This window comes from Meles meles, chromosome 19, assembly GCF_922984935.1.
Source record: "Meles meles chromosome 19, mMelMel3.1 paternal haplotype, whole genome shotgun sequence".
NCBI lineage: Eukaryota > Metazoa > Chordata > Mammalia > Carnivora > Mustelidae > Meles > Meles meles.
The window spans coordinates 52,729,642-52,747,019 of NC_060084.1; the positions used below are offsets into that span (position 1 = coordinate 52,729,642).

Consider the following 17,378-nt stretch of genomic DNA (forward strand, 5'->3'; position numbering starts at 1 on the left):
CTCCTGCGCGTCTCCAGACAAGCCAGAAAATGTACGCCCCGTCAGCACACGTGGGGCTACGGGTTCGCAGGCGTGCACCTGCTCGGGTCACACACCTTGTGGAGATGGGGCTCCTGGGAGTCAGTCTGGCTCTGGTGACCCTTGCAGGATCTCGGTGCTGTAAGGACTGGCGTCAACTTTCTCCGCAGCTTCTGCACAGGGTAGGTCAGGCCCACTGTGTAGCAGGAGAGCCTTCTGGCAGTGCCAGGTCCAGAGCCACGGGCAAGCTTGAGGTGGGCTGAGCAGCTGGCCTCTGCTCCCACTTCGCTTGGCAGACCCCACAACCCTGGCCATCAACCTCCTGGGAACCGGCAGAGCAGGTGGGGCTGGAAACATCACTCAGGGCAATGGTGGAGGGTGGGGGGTGGAGTGGGGGTCTGCAGCAGTATCCATTGGCTGCCACGTGGCTAAATGAAATAAAGTGGAACGTTCTGGCCCCAAGCTGCAGCTCAGGGTCTCTGGCCAGGCAAGAGGGTAGGTAGGGCTCCCCTCATTCCAGGAACAGCTTGCAATGGCATGGCAAGAAGACTAAAGCTGCCCCACACACCTGCTAGTGAACAGCAGGCTCGTTCATGTGTTCCCATACCTAACTGCTCAACCTGCAAGGGGAGGTGCACACTCCCACCGCACACCAAGTGTGCAGTGGCCTGAACGTGCAGCACTAGCCCCCCCCCCCCCAGCGTGTGGCACTGATGGTCACGCCTGTGGGGAGCCTGGTGTGCAGGTGCCCATCAGTTAGGGCAGCTGAGGTGGTCAGAGATGGGGGGGGCTGCAGGCAGAAGCTACTCCTAGCCACCAGGACCCAAACTTTTACCTGGGGGAATAAGGCCCAGGGCCCTCAAACTGGGGCCAGCAGCCCTAGTCTGTACAACTTAGAAAAGCTTGAGACCTTCTTTCACACCCATCCCTGGGTGATGTGATGTAAGCTGGGGCTCAGCTCTCTCAATGTTCACACCTCCCTGCCAATCACTGCCCCTGGAGGTACAGAGCTATCACAGGGCTGCAGTGTCTTCATGAGCTTCCAGGGGAGACCTGGTGGTGGTGATGGTAAACATCTTCTTGCTTAGAGAGTCGGACCTAAAGCTCTAGAAGGTTCCCCTACCCCGTTATGAGCGACCCCAGCAGGGGCCCAGCCGTCTCAGCATACTGGGATGGCCCAAGGAGATAGGGGCTTTCCCAGGCTGCGGTGCAAGATCCTTACCCTCCCCCAGGAGGGTTCTGGATTCCCACCAGGGTCCACACACAGCAATGCTCACGCTATTTAATGAGTCCCATGTGCCTAGTGTGGCCTGCTAGGGTGGCTGTCTGTCCTCACAAAGCAGCTGTGAGTCTTGGCCCCAACACCTTTAATCCAGATGTGACAGACACTGGCCAGAGGCCATACATCTGCCTAATGGGACCAGCTGCTGCTTCTCCAGGTGAGCAAACAGCAGAGGTCCACTTTAAATGGGAAAGGAACTGCAAAACAGTAATAAAAAAGTCTTAAGGGAAAAAACATTCCAAGAGAAAGGAGCATCCCTAAAATCAAAATGTTGCACATGCTTAAATCATTAGGTAAAAACACTGCATTTAAAAATACCTTAAAAAGGGTACAAACTTCAAGGTGCTTTCACGTCATTGGCCATGGGGTCTCTCCGCTTGGCCTGTAGTGCTTAGTGGGCCCGTGTGGCCAAGGGGTGGGTACCCGCCCACCCACTGTGCCAATCGGGCTGAAATGTAACAGACTGAAAAAAGGAAGAGGTCATGCCCTGGGGGACCAAGTCACCTAGGGCTACCGGCTGGCTCACCTGCTTCCACTGCTCCGGCTGGTGACACCTGTGGGGTGGCTGGGGGCAAGGACAGTCCCCTCTTCTGGGAACCTCAAATACAGTAACAGCGCGGCCTGCCCCGGGGAGGTGGGAGAACAGGCAGAGGGGCCAACCCCAGTCTACGGGGGGGGGGGGGGGGGGGGGGGTTGCGGTGGGAGGGTGGAGCCAGAGGCTGCACTGGCTCTGACTTTCGTGTTTCCCTGGAATCCAGCCTCCCTCTGCCGCGGAGGACCATTGAGAAGACCATGGCCAGGAGGCCTAGTCATGGCGCACAGGCACAGGGGGCTCCTCCCCACAGGCCTGGTCTGAGTAGGGGGGAGGAGGGGGCTGCTCCTCCCCCAGCATGTAGGTTGGGTGGCTGCGGCTACGCTTGGCCTCTTTGATGTACAGCTCCAGGAGGACCTTGGTGGGCTGCTTGTCCACCCTCTCCTTGGGCACGCCATGGCTCAGCAGCCAGCCCATGAGGTCTTTGCGCGTCGGGTTGGGCCCCAGCATGAGCTTGGCGCGGCCTGGCTGGCTCTGACGCCAGAGCAGGCCCACGTCGGCGATGGTCTGGATCTCCAGCACCGCCTCCAGCACCGTCATGCCCTTGACCAGCAGGCTGACGAGCGAGAGCCGCAGCTCTGAGGGTGCGGCTGTTAGCAGGCGCCGCTGGAGGCCCTGCGTGAAGGGCACATCCTCGGGCGCGGGCCTCAGCCCCTGCTCGCCTGTGGGAGGCGAGGGCGGCTCGCGGTAGATCCAGTCCAGCATGCCCAGCTCACGCACCAGCTGGATGCCCTCCTCCATGGTGGTCCAGGGTCGGAAGGGCAGCTCGGTGGCCTCGAAGTGCAGGAAGGATTCCCAGCGCTGGCGCCAGGCCAGCAGCAGCCAGGTGAGCAGCGACTTGCAGCCGCCCCGCAGGGTCTTACAGCGGTAGTTGAAGATGGCATCGCTGGTCAGGTCGCCCAGCAGGGTCAGCTCTCCGGAGTTCAGGGACAGGGCCGGGCCCCCCTGGTCATACACGCGCAGGATCCAGGTGATCATGAGCTCATTGGGGTTCTGCTTGAAGCGCCGTGAGATGGCCAGGAGCTCGGTGTACGTGTAGTAACGGTCCCCCCGCCCTATCTGGGTGGGTGCCAGTGCTCTCTCGGCCATGGTCACGGCTGTCCCCTGCAGGCAACAGCAGGAAGTCCGGAGGGGCGCCGCCGCTGGGCCTTCCAGGAAGGACAGAGGTCATCAGTGGGAAAATAGCCACACCCTCCAGCACCTCCCTGGAGCGGGACCCTTCAGATCCCCGGGTGTCAAAGGTCCCGGGGGGCACTGTGTCCTCAGGGGAGGTCAGAGCCCAGTGCTGAACATCATGGGGGTCAAGCACAGCCCCTGCAAAAGCCCTGGCAGTCAACGTCACTGCAACCTTTCCTGTACCCACCTCCCCCTGCCGCCCCCCGCCTCACAGGCATACTGTGAAGAGCAAGTGACTTCAGAGCTCAGCATTTGCTTTTACAGGATAAGCATCATCTACAGATCTTACAACGGTAAATTACTATGGTATTAATAGTAGGAGAGACCCTCTTCTGTTCTTACCAAGCACAGGGATGGTGCGGCTGTTCGATTCCTGGAGGAAGTGCCTGCAGACAGGAAGGGGTCGGGGGGGGGGGGGGGGGGGGGGGGAGAGCAAGTCAGTGGGGCATGGGACAGCCATGGCCCTCCATCCATCCCTCCCTCCCCAGAGGGGGGGCCCCTCAGATTCCGCCGGGTGTCAAAGGTCCCGGGGGGGGGGGCACCTTGTCCTCAGGGGAGGTCAGAGCCCAGTGCTGGGCATCATGGGGGCCCCCGGTACCCTTTGTCACCTCCTCACTCAGGTCCCAGAGCCACCTGCCTCCAGTCCTAAAGGGGGGTGGGGTTGACAGACAAGAGCTCTCCAGGTGGGACAAATGACTGATATGTGGCCATCGGGGCGCCAAGGAGCAAGCCCCATCATGTGCCTTTTGAAGCCATACTCCCCTCCCCGCCACACCCAGGGGTGCTTCTCCTGGAAAATGGAAGAGATTTGCCTGACAGACCCACGGAGGGTGGGGGACGGGGGCCTCCCTCCTGTGCTCGACTCCAAGGAGCCCCCTACTGGAAACACCCCATGTCTGCTCTGCCTGTACCTCACGTCCCCCCTACCCCTGCCCCACGCCTCTTCCAAAGCCTCCAGTTCTGCTCTCATCTCCCCTCACCTGTCCTTGCTGAACAAATGGAAACTTCCTACTCCACTTTCCCAGAAATTCCCTCTCAGCGGCAATGAATGCTCTGCAGGGGGGCACCCCAGGCGAAGAGCCCCCGTCCTCAGATACCCGTGATCTGAAATCTGAGCTCGCTTATCACAGAAAGTAGCTTCTCCCTGAAGCGCTGTCAGGAAGAGTGGAAACCTCCAAGGACCCCAGAACACACTTGTGGTTCTGTTCCCAACAGAAAAGAGCGTCCTAGAGCCAAGAACACTTGTTTTTTTTTCTGATAACAGGTCTCTACACCCATTTTAGGATTTAGCTTTTTGAAACACTTGAGCAACATTCTCCAGATAAACTGTCCCTTTGGACAATGGTTTCTGTGTAAATCAAGGGTAACTTTAATAACTGTAGCAGCTTCTAGGTAAAGGATTCTGGGGAGGCTAAGCTCTGCTTCAAAGTACAAGGTATTCAATCTACAAAACCCTCAGTATTAACAGTGATAAATGTTGCCAGCTTGTTTCTTTTGTTCTGCTGACTTTGCAAATTAGATTTCTGGCTAGCCCCTTTCTTTGAAACCCATATATAGGTTTATGTTTTCTTCCATAATCCATGTATTCTCCATCTAATTCTAACCCTACCTTTGAAGATGGGAAACATCACTGCTACCCTCTCCTCCTGACCTCTCCCAACTACACAGAGCATTCAGGCCCATATGTTCCTCAAGTGTGGTGCCTACTCTACAGATTTAGAAACTGAGGCTTAGGAGACCAATCACTTGTCTAGCTCTCCAAGCCCATGAACAGCAGAGCTGGGATTTGGACCCAGGCCCATTCTGGCTACACTTCCACGGCTATAAATGAACAGGGATTTGCATCCCCAGCACAAACGCTGGCCCATAAATACATGTCGGCACACCAGAGAGATGTGAAGTGAAGTCACTCCAGATGAAGGTATTTTAGATTGGGGGGGGAAGCAGGTGGGTCAGGGAGTGGAAGCAAGGGTTCTCACCAAGATGAGGTCGTAGTGGGTGGTCCCTCAGCTTGAAGATACATCTGTAACACAGAAAGGATGTAGGGAGGGTGGAGGAGGAAACAGTCCTGGGGGAGGGGTGATGGTCCAGAGACATCCAAACCAGGGCCTCTCAGATCCCCAGGTGTCAAAGGTCCTGGGGGGCACTGCATCCTCAGGGGTGATAGGAGCCCAGTGCTGGACATCATGGGAGCCCTGGTCCCCAAGGCAACCACATCCCAAGGCCACTCACCTTCAGGAACAGAGGCCAGATTAACTGCACTCAAGAGACTGGGAAACACAAAACCCATCAGGAAGGTATGAAAGCCCTCAACTCTCTCCATGGAGAAACCACCATACCCGACCTCCCCAGCGTCACAGGTCCACAGGTGACTGTCCTCAAACCCACTACATGGAGAAACCCCAGTGTCTATCAGCCCTTGCCCCGTTTTACAGATTTTCAGCATTGGCTCTACTTGCTAGTACCCGAAGCAATGAAAGCTGCTAGGGTACACATCCATCCCTTGAAAGAACCTGTTGGGAGATAAAAGGAGGGAGCTATTTTAGGGAAAAAAAACATTGCATATGCAATGACCAGAGACCCTTTACTGCCATCATTCTGGAACAAATCCTCTGAGGAAAACATTTTGGAGACGACTTTAAAACCACAAATACAATATGAAGTGTTAACTATTTTTGATCAAATTAAAAATGTGCCTTCAAAACACAAGGAAAGCAAACATGGCAAAATGTTACAACTTAAACTTTGGTGGCATTCCCAGCAGCTTGAGGATTTTAATAAGAACGTGAAAGAGGAATACATCGGACAACAGCGACAGAGGGCGCGCCAGTGATGGAGGAGAAAAATCCTTTCACTCGTGGCGCGCCACTGTTAGGATCAAGTCAATGATTTTCCAGGTGGCTGCCCAAAGGGAGAAGAAACTCAGAGAGGATTTTTGGTGGGTCCTGGTGGGGAGACAGATGATCAGCCACCTGCCACGGGGCTGGGTCTTCTCCGGAATCAGGAAACCAATGGATGTCCAAGGCCCCAAGGATCAATGAGCCCAGAAGTCACGTTTCACGAGACTGATGCATGGAGTGAACACAAAACTCCTGATACCTGGACGGACCGTGTCAGAATGATTCGTGAGGGTAAACAAAGGCCCCACTTGCTTACTCCTAAAACCACACCCACGTGGTTCTCAGAAACAACCCAGTAATTCATTTCGAGACGCTGCTCCGCCTCATTCCTTAGAACCCCCCCCCATAACCTTTGTGCTAGGTTGTACAAAATGCCAGCCATGTGCAATCGAAAAAACAGCGACTGCCTAAGGAAAACAAATGTAGCTAGCACAGGGGTGGAAAACCTAAGAAAAACTCAGGGTCACACGCGCTCCCCAGGCCTCCCAGCCCCCCAAGATAAATGGACAAGATGGCGGAGCCCCGCAACGTGGGAAACAGAGATGGCGCAGCCAGGCTGCGGTACAAAAGCACGCTAGCTCTGGGAGTGCTCATTCGCTCCGGCGGCAGGAGCCCTCCCCACCCTGAGCGACCTTTGCAAAGGGTGCCCGCCCCGCAAAGAACCCCAGGCTCGCCTCGGAATGCGCGCTGGGGTCTCACAAGGGCCCAGACCCCTTTCACGCGACGACCTAGCCGCCTCGCCGCAGCCCTGGGGCACTTCCCGACAGGAGCGACCCAGATGCCAGAGCCCACACGCGCGAACGCAATGAAGCCAAAAAAGAAAGAGCATCTCACCCGCCCCGCAGTCTCTCCAAAGCGTGCGCGGGTGGCCTCGCGTCCCGCTTTATAGTGCGCGCCGCTCGCCGGGCCCACCGCGCGCGCCAGCCTGGGCTCCGCCCCGAGGCATCCAGCACATGCGCCGGTGTCGGAAACCCAACTTTGGCGCTTGGGAAAGCGAATAATGCCTATTCTCGCAAAATCTTCCTGAGCAGACAACAGAATGTTATCTTTGGAGTCGGAGAAAAGGAGCAGTGGGATATCGGGCCCCGTATCCTGTCATGAGAGTCAGGCAATTCTGAGGACAGCACCAAAGGCGGGCTGAAAAGGGGCAGGACCCCGAATGCGGCCGGAGCCGGACCTCGAGGCGACTGGAATTGCCAGCGAGGCAGGGGCGCCAGCCTTGGGCGCAAGGGGCGGGGCCCACCCAGACGAAGTCCGCGCGCGGGGCGGGGGCGGGGCCAGCTCAGAGACTGACAAGGACGTTCTGGGGCGGTGCTCGCGTGGCGCAGAATGAGAGGCTGGTCCTGAGCTGCGGAAGGAGGGGTTGGTCCCTGGACACCCGGGCGGGAAGCTTGGATCTCTGGATCAAAGGGAGGAGGACGCTGGGGGCCTGGAATCCTGGGCTGAGTGAGGGCCGGATTCTCTGCCCTCAACCCCATACTCCCAGTCTAGATGATCTAAGACCTGGGGGCTTGGGTTCTTCGTAGGGTTGGAGCTCTAAGGAGTGTCTTTCAACTGACATGATTGTAAACATTTTTTTTTTTTTTTCAAAGATAAAAAATGAAACTTTCCGCTTCAAACCCAATCCACTCACCAGAGTCGCCACTGTCGATGTGGTGTAGACTTTTTACTTTATGGCTGTACACACGCATACAAGTATTGTGGGTAATGATGTTTCCCGCCTCTCCTCCACTCTGTCCCATAAATAGGTCCCCCTACCCATCAGTACACATAGAGTGACTTCGTTCCTTACACAGAGGCAAAGTATTCCCTTCTGGAATGGAACACATATTGTCCCCCTTGTTATTTGGATTGCTTTCTTCCCATGAAGTTTATGGTCTGAAGTAAAAGAGACCTATACCCTTGGGTTAAGAAAATAAGACATTCCCTTCACTGGCTTTTGCCTCACTCAGAACAGAGCAAAGCCCTCATTGTGGCTCACAAAGGCCACTGTGAACTGTCACCTGTTCCCCCTCTGCCCCTGCACCCCTCTCCCTTGCTCAGGGCTTCCCTAGTCTTCTTGGAGCCTGCCAAGGACGGACATTTGTACCTCAGGACCTTTGCACTTGTTGTTCCCTCTGTCAGGAATCCTTTCCCTCAGTCTATCCCCATGGCTCCCCTCTCTTCAGTCATGTGTCTGCTCAGATGTCACCTTGGCAAGGAGACCCCACCCCTTCCCAGGCCTGTCTCTCTTCCCCTCTTTTATTTTTCCTCATAACACTTATCCCTAACATATCTATTTGTGGGCATTATTTTTGCCTCTCTGCCAAAATGTCAAGCCATAAAAACAAGGATTTGTGGCTAGTTTGATCACTGCTACCGATCCAGTGTCTCTCACATAGTTGAAGCTCAATTTACATTAAAGATGAAGATAATTTGAGAGCCTTTTGTGGGAAAAAGTGGCAGGATTATTTTAGTAACCCTTAAAGAACACAAACTATGGACTAGGTGTTATGTTAAATTCTATCTAAGTTGAAGTACTATCATTAACCCCATTTTACAGATAAGGAAACAGACCCAAATGGTTCAATACCTGGGCACAGGTCACAGAGCTAAATAGGTGGCAGAGCCTACCCTCAACCCTTCCAGCTTAACCACTGTGTGAAAGGGAAGTAGAGGGGTACCCCTGGTTGATACCCTGCAGAGGGACCCAGGCAATGAAATAAAATCTGTACTTGAGTTTCAACCCTGCCCCTGCTCAGCAAATGACTCTGAGAGCAAAAATATGTCACATCGAACAACCATAAAGATAGGTATATGGGTAAATAGACAATTTTTTAAAAAAGAACAGTTCTGTGTTGGGGGACGGTTAGGGGAGAAGAGGAGGTCAGGATGGGGGCTGTTGGGAAAAGCAGGAGGCAAAGTGTGGGTGCAGAGAGAATTTGCCTCAGAAGGGGCACATTACTGGCATTCATGAAAGTAAAAGATAAACCCTTGAGAGCCTGGAGAGACTCAGCTAACCAACAAACACTGATCAGCGCCATCTGTATGTATGCCAGGAACCGTTGGCTCAGTCTCTTTGTTGACCTTGTGCCTTGTATCTCTTTCTCCTCTGTTCCTTCCCTTACCTGTCCCTCTACCCCAGAGGGCCCAAGGGGAGGAGCCTTTCTACAGAACACTTAACAATGTACTGAGCTAGGAGAATATTCTGGGCAAGAAATACAGATTGTTTAGATATACTAATTGTTAATCTGAGTGGGGGGATTCAGAGGGGACTGAAAAGGGCAAAACTCTCAGAGGGGTGGAGGGCTAGAGAGGAGGGTTGTCAGGTACTTGGCAGAGAGCAAGGGAGACAGGCCTGAAGAGGTGGAGTCATTCCCATGTCCTAAGTCCAGATGGCCTGGAGCGCCAGGATGGACCAGAAATTCATGTAGTTGAGATAGGAAAAGAAGCCTGGAGAAGGAAGAGAGCAGAGAGGGTGAGAAGCAGAGTTCACAGCCCACCCCTGACCCCAACTCCCTCCCCAAGCCCTGTCCCCAACCCATTCCCAAATCCAAACCCAACTCCATCCCACATCCAGCCCTATGCCCACACATCCCCACCCTCATCTCCACAATCCTGTCTCCCACCACAGTCCCATCTTATCTAGCCCAAACGCAACCCCACTGGAGCCCAGACCAGTCATCAGGAAGACAAAGACGCCGATCCATGCCAGGTAGAAGCTGAGCCCCAGCTGGTAAGTCATGCCTTCCTGCATGTACTCCCTGGCCTGCAGCAGGTAGAACAGGACACCCAAGATGATGCTGGTCCCTGCATGAGTACAGGTGTTAGGAAGCTGGGCATCAGGTGTGTGCAGAATCCTGCCCATAGTTGTGCAGCTGCCTAGCCCTTGATCAGTATGGTCCCACTTTCTGCTGCCTCCCTGTACCTCTGTGCACAGGTGGGGAAACAGGCTCCTGACCTTGTCATGGTAGAGTACATTGGAAAGCAAGTGTTCAACCAGGCCATGGTGGTGTCTAAAACCATAGACTTTGGAGCCAACAGACCAGAGCTCTTGTCCCGCATCTCCCTCCCACCTTAGGGCAACCACTTCATCTCTCTGAGCCTCATTTCCCTCCTCTGTAAAGTAGGCGTAATCATAGGACTCATCTCCTTGGACTATCACGGTTTGTTGTTGAGATTGGCACATTTCCTGATACACAGTGAGCCCAGAATTGAGCTCAATTATTATCATTGGATTGTGTCTTTAATTTTGGGCTTCTGAAGGAGGGGACAAGAAACCCATTCATTCTGAATATTTCAACTTTTAAAATTTTGGGTAGTGAAGTCTTGGGTAATTTTTTCCTTTATGTTATTGAAAGATAATATAGGAGGTGTTTTCCATTTAATTAAAAGGAATGGGCAGAAATTTTTTTTTGGTAGAAAAATGTCTTATATAAATGACACAAAACTAAGGTGTTTTATACCCTTTGTACCTTATATTTCAACAATTGGAAAGAGCTGCTGAACAAATTGGATAAATACTTCTTGCACACAAGGCAACAGGAAGTTCGAGTGTTGCTTATTCTTGACTTTGCTATCACTCTCCAGGAATGTTTTCCTGATACAAATAAAAGTTGTGGTCAATTACTACAAATGACAGGAACATAATATCCTTCATTTCCAAATTGAAGTGCCACCCCACCTCCTTTTAAAAAGTGTATTTGGCATGCAAGTGGGAAACTAGACCCTTCTTCTCCTCCTTTTTTTCTTCTTTTTAAACTAGACTATTCTAATCAGAGTATCAATTTTGAGTTATTTGTGTCAGGTGGGAGGATTGTCATGGTTAAGGACTTGGGCAAAGTTAAATATTACCATCAAGTAGCAACATTTTCTAATTCAGTCCTCAGTATACCTCCATGTGGTGGGAAATTTTATCCCCATCCTACAGATGAGAAAATTGTGGCTCAGAAAGATTAAGTAGCTTGAACACAATTACAGAGCAGGCAGTGGTGGGGAGTTAGAATTTGGGATAGGGTTGGAACTGGAAATGGGTAATTGGGTAGAGGTTGACGTTTGAGTGATAAGGATGGAGGATGAGGTTGGGGATGGGTTGTGGTTGAGTTCGAAAGTGAGGTTCATGGGTGATAGGGTTGGGTTGAATTTGGAATGAGTGTTGAGGAGGGTTAGGTATGGGGTTGAGTTGGGTGTTGAGATTTGGAAAGGGGTTGGGGATGGGAAGGGGGATGGTTTGGAGATTGAAAAGTAGATAGGATTGGAATGCGGTTTTGGGATGGGGATGGGTACCCCCAAGGGGGAAATGGGTGAGTTTGAGATTTGTTGGTGATAGAGATGGGAGGCAAAGCGGAAGCTGGTATTGGGGCTAGAGATGGGGTTGTGTTGGAAGTTCATATTTTTTAATGGGCATGGATTGGAGATTTGGAGGCACATAGGACTGGGATTGGTGATGAAAGGGAAGATGGGGATGGGATTGGAATGTGGTGGGGGAGGGGATTGGATATCATGATGGGCCCCAGGCAAGGTACTTCTCGCCTTGATTCCTGAGGGAAAAATCTTAGTGCCGTGCCTGCCAGGAGGCTGATGATGACGTTGGAGAAGTCCAGTATGGGCAAGTTGGAGCTGGTGAAGAAGATGACGTTTATGAGTAAAATGCAGAGGCAGAAGCTGGAGATGCCGGCGAGGAGGAGAAAGGTCCAGGCAAAGTCCAGCAAATCTGGGGAAGGAAGAAAACCAGGGACACTAAAAGAGGCACTCAGGTCCTGAGCATGGGGGAGAGGGTCCCCAATGAATTTTGGAGTATTCATGAACACTCTCCCTTGCATTCTTCATCTTCATTTTAAGAAAATTGAAATTGGTTTCTAGAGAAGGGATACTAAGGCAGATGCCTGTAGCACAGAGGGCACACCTTTGGGTCAATGAGAATAGGTTCTTGGGCAGGGAGAGGGGAGGAACCAGCTCTGTGATGAGGGCAGATTCCCTGGGGTGCAAAAGCCTCAGGATAATGTGTAAGATCCTAGGGTTATAAGGACTGTGAGGTTGGGCATCATGGAGGTGAAGATGAGCACAGGGCAATGGGGATGGTCCTGAGGCAGTGGGGACCATTTGGGGGGGAAGGGATAACTATCCAAGGGGTAGTGAGAACTGTTAAGAGAAGGGAAGACTAACCCAGGGCAGTGAGGACCATCCCAGGGAAGGCAGAGAAGGGTCTCTGGGACAAAGAGGAGAGATAATCCCAAGAATGGTGAGTATAGAACAGGCCTTACAAGCATTCTGGTCGTACTCATGTAGGCAGGAGATGTCAGGGCACTGCACAAAGAGGACAGTGTTGATGGGGATGGTCAAGAAGCCATCAGGGTGCTCAGAAGGTCTGAGTGGCACCTGGAAGTGGATCCAGGGCTGGCCCAGAGAGATGAGACCGATGATCATCATGCCAACCAGGCTTAGTGCCAGACTCAGTTGACGGCTGATCTTCTTGGCTCCATGCAGCAGCCGCCAGCCCATGGGCAGCTGTGAATGGCTGTGTCCACCCCTGTTCTGAAACCTGTAGCAGATTGCCCACCCCCAGTGTTAGCAGGAGTCCAGCCACCCAGCCCAGCCACCCCAAGTCCAGCTGCCAGACCCTGTCCCAACCAGTCTAGCCTTCAGACTTTCTTTTCTCTATGTCCATCCTCCATGCCCTGTATCCCCCAGGTCCTGCCTCTAGAACCTGCTCACCCACGTTCAGCCTCTAGGCTCCCTTGCCTCCAGATCTAGCTTCCAAACCCTGCCACCCCTACATTCCATTCCTAGGTTGAATCAATCACAAGTCCAGCCTTTATGCCAAGCCCCACCCAGAGCCAACCTTCAGATTTGGCTTCCTGCCACACCTGGGTCCATCCTCCAGCCTCCAGTATACCGGTTTTAGTTCTGGTCCCTCTCCTTTGCATGCTGTCCTTTCCCCAGAATTCTAGCCCAGAACCTGGCCTGCTGCCTGGACCCCTGCCTCTCACCTGCCAGCATTGATCTCTTTGGATCTGCTTGCCTGTGTGCTCTGGATATTAATGTCTAGAGTACTTTGGTTGGGTTGGGCGCTGTCCACAGAGTCTTTGAAACTCTCCTGGGAGGGCCAGATGACTGATTCAACGCTTTTGATACTGACTGTGGGGCTGTGAGTAATTGAAGGGGGGATATCGACTTTAACCCTGACTGGCGGTGTGAGGTCTTGAATACTTGAGTGAGAACTCCAGCTCCTTGGCCAGTGGCTATCGCTACTAGCTTGACTGCTGCTGTGGGTATCTGACTCTATATTAGTCAGGGAGTTGGTAGTCATTAACGGAGAATTTTGAATGTTAAAGTAGTGAGTTTGGAAATTGGGTGGAACATCTTGGGTGCTGAAATGATGACTGTAGCTAATTGATGGTGCATCTTGGACACTGACCCGGTGACTGCCAAGAGTGGCTGGTGTGTCCTCAGTACTGACACGACGACTGTGGGTGACAGATGGTGTGTCTTGGGTACTGGCCCAGAGACTGTTGACTAATGGAGGTTCTTGGGTGCTGACCCGGCGACTGTGGATAACGGGCAGGGGTTCTTGGATGCTGACCCGGCGACTGTGGATAACGGGCAGGGGTTCTTGGATGCTAACCCGGCGACTGTGGATAACGGGCAGGGGTTCTTGGATGCTGACCCGGCGATTGTGGATAATGGGCAAGGGTTCTTGGATGCTGACCTGATGCCTGTCGGGAATGGGCCGAGAGTCTTTGGTGTTGACCTGGAGGCTGTGGAGAATGGATGGAGAGGTTGGGGTCTCCTTTTGGGTATTACTGGGAGCAGCTGGAAGGACATCTGGCTGGGTGCTCTTGTTGTGAGGTTGGGACCTCTGGGACATGTGGAAAGGCAAGGCAAGGCCAATCCCCAGGTGAATTAAACAGCCTGCCAACTGCTTCAGCCCCTCCTTCCAGGCACCTTCATGTCCACGTAGGAGTCTCTTGGTCTCTTTTCTAGATTCAGGCTCTGTCCTTTGTGGTTTGGATCTCTCTGACCCTCCTTCTGTGTTCTTTGGTCTCTCCTGCTATCTAGGCACAGGCCTCAGGCCTTCAGTCTGGCCTACAGCTGGGGGTAGGGGGAGGTTCCATGACAGTTGGAGAGATTCCAGGAGGTTAGGACGTTGGCCATGGAGTCACACTCTAACCTGTGTGAGTGACAGGGGGGCTGGACTGGGCCTGGGTCAGCGTGGGGTCCATGTGGGGTATAGGCAGAGTCAGGATTGGGTCGAGAAGAGGTCATGGCTGGGTTTGAGAGATGTCAGGACTGGGCAGGGGTGGGGTGGCAGTGGGGAGGGAGTGACCAGTCAGAGCAGAATCAGAGGGGGGCCAGAGTAGGGTCAGGGCTGGGCAGGGCTGAGCCAGCCCTGGTGCCCCTGAGGTCAGTTCTTAAGTTTCTAGAGGGTGTGAGATCTGAATTTGTAAGTCCCTCCTCCTATCTGCCCCTTCCCCACCCCATTCCAGGGGGACTGAACCAATTTCCTCCTTGTATTCCCTTTTCAAGTTCAGTGTCCTTCCTAGCTCTCTTTCTCCTCTGGCTTGTCTCTCTTCATCTTTTCCTGAGGCCTTGGGGACCAAGAGAAGGTTGGACGCATTCTCTGCCCTCAGAGACCTGCAGCCCAGGCTTGGGAGGGGAGGAAGAACAGCCACAGCTTGAGAAGGGCTCAGAAGTGGTCAGTGGAAATGCAGGAACTCCAAGTATGCGCAGCCTTTCCAGGCAGGAGTGGCGATATTGCAAACTTCTGTTTCCCCCATCCTTCCTTTAGGCTTTTGTGGTAGCCTTTTGGAAAAAAGAAAGAGGAAGGAAGGAAGGAAAAAAAATCCACAAACTTTTATGTCTTTAATTACGTGAATATCCAACTCCTCTGTGCCTTATTTTCCTCATTTGTCAAAGGAGATAATGGTACTTCAGAGAGTTGTCTTAAGGATAAAATGGGTTGGGGTGCCTGAGTGGCTCAGTCGTTAAGCGTCTGCCTTCGGCTGAGGTCCTGATGATCGAACCCCATATCAGCCTCCCCAGGGAGTCTGCTTCTCCCTCTCCAGCTCCCCCATGCTTATGTTCCCTCTCTCGCTATCTTTCTGTTGTAAATAAACAAAATATTTTTAAAAAGAAAAGGATGAAGTGGATTAACAACATGTAAAAGTGCCTAGAACTCATTGTAATCAAAACCTGTTGGATTTTTTTACACTTCACAGATATTAATTTCGACTCACCAAGTTACTTTCTCCATCCCCCAAGCTCCTTCCCAAGTCCTAGATCCGTATACCCAACTTCCTCTGAAATCCACACTGAGAGGTGCCACAGAAGGACAGGAAGGAATTACTACAACTAGATACCATGGATGTCCCCACCAGTTCATTTATTCTCGCATTCCGTCATTACCTTTTTCATTAAACAAATAGCGAAGGGTCTATACCAGCTGATGAGGGGTCAGTGGCAAACAGAAGATATTTGTGGCTGACCCTCAATGAGGTCCATTGGAGAAGACTGGTAGGGAAAAAAAGTAGTGGGATAAGGGGAATCACAAGTCTGTGGGATACCAGAGAAGCAAGTTTGCATGTTGCATGGTGGGAACATTTGCTGGGTGGCTTTGTCCAAGAATTGAGGCTGGGCTAGGCCGGACAGCTCAGGAAAGGAGATGTGGAAGGAATGGCATGGGAGGGTGGTTAGGGCATTCTGGGCACAGGTGGAAGAAGAGTACGACAGGCAGAAGGGGCAGCCTGAACTCTGTGTGGAGGTGCTGAGGTAGGAAAGCTCTCCGTGTGAGAGGGACCCTGTGAAGTCTAGTGTGGCTGGACGTAAGTGAGCAAGGGAGGGGGGACAGGAGTCCCTGCCAGTTGGGAAGGTTGGCAGGATCACAGGGGCTTGGTGGATGTAGGGTATAGACAACACCATGGATCTCGGCCTCGTGAACATGCTTTGGAGCTTCCGTTGTAGCTGTGTGTGTCCTGGATTGAGATTTGTGACAGGGTCTAGATAAGGGGATGAGGTTGAGAGCAGAGATGGAGCTGGGGTTTGGGGAACAGGAACTGGGGGAGGAGGTTGGAGACAAAACAAGTACGTTTGGGCTTCAAACAGGGTTGTGGATGGGGGCCAAGTTGGGTATTAGGATTAGAGATGAGAATGAGGATGCATTTGGAATCAGAGACGGGGCTGAGGTGGGAATTGGGGTTTGGGTGGGGGTGGGGAGATGGCTGTGGGAGGAAAGGGATTGAGAATGGGGTAAAAGGCAAGGTCTGGGTGGGGGTGGAGATGTGGCCATGGTCAGAAATGGAGACTAGCACACAGCAGTGGTTTGCAGGTGGATCCTAGCCCCCAGAACTCTCTTCTTTCCCAGCCAACATGGTCTCTTCCTGGGACGAGGACCGCAAGTTCATCCTGCGGGGCTGGTCTCTCGTCTTCAGTGTCCTTGCAACCCCGATGGTGCTCAGTGTGGTGGATGGACGTCTGGTCTACTTGCAGGGCTCTTTTACAGGCTACCTGGGCATCTGGACAGACTGCAGGAGGTACAAGTGTGCCAACCTGGGCCAAGTCACCGGTCAGTAGGCGCCTGGGCAGGCTATGGGATATTTGAGGGAGGGGGTGTATCAGGACGTTATTTTGGGGCAGGAATCTCTGGGGAATCTCTTTGGATGTTCTTGGGAATGTTTGGAATTCTTGGGAGGGTCTCTGGAGATTCCCCGAAGGCATTGTGAAGGAGTCTCCTGGAGTCGTATATGATTTTTGAGGAAACAGGGAAACGGGACAGTCCTAGTGTATAGGAAGATCATCACAATTGACAGAAAACCAATCTGCCTCATGATTAGATGCTAAAGACACCATCATTTGCTCCCTCACTTTTTAAAAAATATATCTATTTATTTGAGAGAGAGAGAGTGCAGGGGGTAGGCAGAGGGAGAGGGAGAAGGAGAGAGAGTCCCAAGCAGACTCTGCATTGAGCCTGTGGTAGGGCTTGATCTCAGGACCTGGAGATGCTGACCTGGCCAAAACCAAGAGTCAGATGTTCAACAGCCACCCTCTTCCCTCATTTCTTAAAATAGTGTTTTTTAAATTTATTTTGTTTATTTTTTAAAGGTTTTTATTTATTTATTTGACAGACAGAGATCACAAGTAGGCAGAGAGGCAGGCAGAGAGAGGAAGGGAAGCAGGCTCCCTGATGAGCAGAGAAGCCCTATGTGGGGCTTGATCCCAGGACCCTGGGACCATGACCTGAGCCAAAGGCAGAGGCTTAACCCACTGAGCCACCCAGGCGCCACTCAAATAGCGTTTTTTTTTTTTTTAAAAAGATGGTTAAAAAAACATGATTTCCAGTTCCTCCAGAAACATCTTGCTTCCTGTAGGTCTCTGTGTGTTTCCAGCGCTTTTGAGCACTGCAACAGGAGGCAGCCCAGAACCTGGAGCCAGAGTG

The 17,378-nt window shown here is 52.5% G+C and overlaps 1 protein-coding gene and 3 non-coding genes across 7 annotated transcripts; all 4 read right to left on the bottom strand.

Moving 5' to 3' along the window:
• Positions 1–1,294: 1,294 nt before the first annotated feature.
• Positions 1,295–6,855, bottom strand: LOC123931305 (Friend virus susceptibility protein 1-like). Of its 4 annotated transcripts, none has more exons than XM_045988274.1 (5): positions 6,803–6,855; positions 5,048–5,091; positions 3,411–3,454; positions 1,998–3,040; positions 1,295–1,966 (listed from the first exon to the last, which is right to left on the bottom strand). In XM_045988274.1, the coding sequence occupies exons 2-4, from the start codon at positions 5,089–5,091 to the stop codon at positions 2,106–2,108; spliced, it is 1,023 nt and encodes a 340-aa protein (XP_045844230.1). In that variant the 5' UTR covers positions 6,803–6,855; the 3' UTR covers positions 1,295–1,966; positions 1,998–2,105. The 4 variants fall into 4 exon arrangements, with proteins under 4 accessions (XP_045844230.1, XP_045844231.1, XP_045844228.1 ...); XM_045988275.1 differs by lacking the exon at positions 6,803–6,855 and adding an exon at positions 5,301–6,796; XM_045988272.1 differs by lacking the exon at positions 6,803–6,855 and having other exon boundaries at positions 5,048–6,796.
• Positions 3,106–3,196, bottom strand: LOC123931954. The gene has a single exon (XR_006816372.1). It is a non-coding gene; the product is annotated as a small nucleolar RNA SNORD88 (small nucleolar RNA).
• Positions 3,562–3,659, bottom strand: LOC123931956. Its single transcript, XR_006816374.1, has one exon. It is a non-coding gene; the product is annotated as a small nucleolar RNA SNORD88 (small nucleolar RNA).
• Positions 5,174–5,264, bottom strand: LOC123931955. The gene has a single exon (XR_006816373.1). It is a non-coding gene; the product is annotated as a small nucleolar RNA SNORD88 (small nucleolar RNA).
• Positions 6,856–17,378: the final 10,523 nt, after the last annotated feature.